Raw genomic sequence first — 3,197 nt, 5'->3', positions numbered from 1 at the left:
CCGATACGCGACGGTACGACATAGCCATGCATTATTACATTTTTTTTCTTTTTTTTTTTTTTAAGATTATTATTGTAACTTAAATTTAAGCCGCTGTTACGCTGTGCTTATGTGCGATATTTTAATTTATGTCCTGAAAGCCTGGACGCAAAAACAGGACAGTTCGTTAGCTTAGGAGGGAACTTCTTCGTTAGACTGAACTCTGTTGATTGACTATTGAAAGCGCAAAGCGTAATAAGTTATAGTAATTCTTTTGCACGAGATTAAATAATTCAAGAGCGTTATTTTTTAGTATTGATTATTTATTTTAAACATTGAAATTTACAATAAACATTTAGAATTTACAACAGAATTTGGCTAATAATTCAGTTGTATGAGAAAAATTTCAAGACAATTATCGATACATAATCCGACATCGCATTTTCTGCATTCTCTTATTTTTCTCACAAACAACACATTTTCTTCTCGATAATTAGATGCGACTGTCCTCGAAACAGGTAGACAATTATAACGAGACATTATTGGCATTTGCTTACTGCCGTTACTAAGGAATACATTCATATTTATCTCACATAAATGTAATAGTATTACTTCTACTTGATCGGAAAAATCGACAAACGCGTATATCTGTCCTTAGGCCATGCGGAATACTTGCAAAAAACGCATATATGTGTTCTGAGTCTACACCCATAGCTTTCGCCCGGCGCATATACGCGCCCATACATGCGTTAATAAGATAAGAGGAAATAAAAGACAGATTATCGATAAAATACACTAACACATATGTAATACGTGGATATATTACCACTCAGATTACACATATTATATATTATAAGGGAATACGTATACCACGTATACATATATGTAGAACGAACATTTCAAACTTGTTTATAGCGCGTGCGCACACATACATGCACGCACACGAACAATTTTTCGAACGATAATTATATTAATGATATATATTATGATAACCATTTATATTTTTTAAAATATGTTCTTATGGCATACATATTTATTCCACGCTTTATATCTATCCACATCCGTGACTGTAGGTGACATTGTTTTTAACAATTTTGCTATTATTTCATAATTCTTTAATTCATATTTCAAAGTCGTAACAGATGTTTCTTTTTTTTCAAGTTTTTCCCACATTGGACTTATTTCTAGCAGCCATGCTTGCTTACAAAGCAATTTTATATCCGCGCAAGAATATTTTTCAGTAGATTTTATTATGTGGTTTACAATATCCATATTCTCTAATAACTGGTTGCTAAGGTATAATTTGAACATATCGAGTCGAGTAACTTCATTTGGTAATGATACGTATATTTTCTTTTCGAGGCGTCTGTGTAAAGCTGCATCAATGTCCCTAATAATATATTTACAATAAATATTATTGTTCTGTTATATTAATAATAACGAAGGAATATTCCGAACAACACAATAATTAAGATTAAGATAATGAATAATTATGATATTAAGATATTTTCTACTTAGAAAACATTGAAATAGCGTGATATACATACCAAGGGCAATTAGTTGCAGCCAAAAGAACTACATTAGAATTTTCGTTAGATACTAATCCATCCAATCTAGAAAGAAGTTCTGATCTGAATCTCTTTGCAGGTTCAGACAATGTACAGTTTACTCCTTTATTTGTGCCTATCCAGTCAATCTCGTCGATAAAAATAATTGTAGGCGAATAATTATAGGCAAGTTCAAATAAAACCTGTTCAGTTTAACAAATGTATTTATTATTTATTAAATATTATATTCAAAATTCCTTAAATTCATTGTTTCATCACGAACGTAATATCATTTCGTTTTCCAAACAACTATTCTATTTATATATGAATGACGACAAATAAAAACAAATCTTTTTAAACCTAGAATCTCTTCTTCATAGACAAAGGAAATCAACTTACACGGATATACTTCTCGGAATCGCCTCTCCATTTGCTCACCAATGAGCTGGCCGTTATGTTAAAAAAGGTGCATTGGCATTCTGTTGCGACTGCCTTCGCCAACATCGTCTTCCCTATTTCGTAATTGATTGTAAACATGTACGGGAATGAAAGAAATACGAGTATCTTACCTGTACCAGGTGGTCCGTATAGCAGAATACCTTTCCAGGGAGAAAATGGGCCATTAAAAAAGATAGGGTACTTAAGGGGATACACAATGGCCTCCTTAATAGCAGATTTACATTCCTCTAGGCCTACAATGTTGTCCCAATATACATTTAATTTTGTCAGTATGATTTCCTGCGACAATACAAAGATGAAATGGCGCATAATCTCCGTATTAATTTCCGTAAGTGTTATGTAATTCGTTATTTAAAGCTTTACTGAAATCCCTGCGTCATTGATATACAGTGGATTGTTTATCGATAGGTATTTTATTTTTAAAAAGCTTTACAATACGTATATTAATCGAAAATAACTTACGCATGAAATGTCTTCAGCAATCTTCCGCAATTCCGGATTGTCTATATAAAGCTTCCGAGCCCGTTGCGATATCTTTGATTGCGTGGATTGTTCCATTGAGACGTTAAATAGCTCTTCTGATGAAGCTCCATCGCTTTCATTGGCGAAAATTGGTGTCACTGTCATTGCGAGATTAATATCATCCGTAGCGTCACCCGTCATCTTCTGTTGTACATTCCTCCCTTTCACAGACTCACTTCTCGTTTCTTTGCTAACAGATTTGACACGTTTTACTACTTCTTCGAAGATTGAATGATATTGTAATCGATACGTTGAATACGTTGAGAACGTTGAATAGTGTTAAATAATTTAAATTCTTACACTTTGTTCGCATTTGTCATTTCCCTCGTCTTTATTTCCTTTTCAGTTATTTTCTTGCACAATATAGGATATTTTTGGAATTTCATCTTGTAATAATTTTCATATTCTGTAAGAATAATTTCCAAATCGACGTTGTCGCAGACTCGATATTTCCGAGGTAGACGAGCTTCCCGGATTAATACATCGCTAATGTCTACATATCTAAAAAATATAATTTTTAATTCATTGAACAAATTTTATGCTATGAGTACACACTATACGATAATCATCAATTAACTGTTTTATTTCTAGGTAAGACAGACAAAAAGAATGTACTGTCTATTTATTATTATATAAATCCTCGGCGATAATATTTTGCCTTCTGCTTTTTAATTTCCAATTTTTAAAGTT

At 32.4% G+C, this 3,197-nt stretch overlaps 1 protein-coding gene across 1 annotated transcript; it reads right to left on the bottom strand.

Moving 5' to 3' along the window:
* Nucleotides 1-782: 782 nt before the first annotated feature.
* Nucleotides 783-2,950, bottom strand: LOC126929021 (katanin p60 ATPase-containing subunit A-like 2). The gene is made up of 6 exons (XM_050745011.1): nt 2,808-2,950; nt 2,448-2,697; nt 2,096-2,264; nt 1,926-2,038; nt 1,527-1,729; nt 783-1,369 (listed from the first exon to the last, which is right to left on the bottom strand). The coding sequence occupies exons 1-6, from the start codon at nt 2,891-2,893 to the stop codon at nt 985-987; spliced, it is 1,206 nt and encodes a 401-aa protein (XP_050600968.1). The 5' UTR covers nt 2,894-2,950; the 3' UTR covers nt 783-984.
* Between the last annotated feature and the right edge of the window lie 247 nt (nt 2,951-3,197).

The sequence above is a fragment of the Bombus affinis genome, chromosome 2 (genome assembly GCF_024516045.1).
Source record: "Bombus affinis isolate iyBomAffi1 chromosome 2, iyBomAffi1.2, whole genome shotgun sequence".
NCBI lineage: Eukaryota > Metazoa > Arthropoda > Insecta > Hymenoptera > Apidae > Bombus > Bombus affinis.
This window is presented reverse-complemented; position numbering and strand designations above follow the sequence as displayed.

What these genes read in the sequence shown, in the direction of transcription:
- LOC126929021 (XM_050745011.1), bottom strand. Translation starts at nt 2,893, where the DNA reads ATGAAATTCCAAAAATATCCTATATTGTGCAAGAAAATAACTGAAAAG. An exon ending in ATGACAAATGCGAACAAAGT is followed by an intron (nt 2,698 to 2,807) that starts GTAAGAATTTAA and finishes CAAATCTGTTAG; the next exon opens with CAAAGAAACGAGAAGTGAGT. An exon ending in TTGCTGAAGACATTTCATGC is followed by an intron (nt 2,265 to 2,447) that starts GTAAGTTATTTT and finishes GTATTGTCGCAG; the next exon opens with GAAATCATACTGACAAAATT.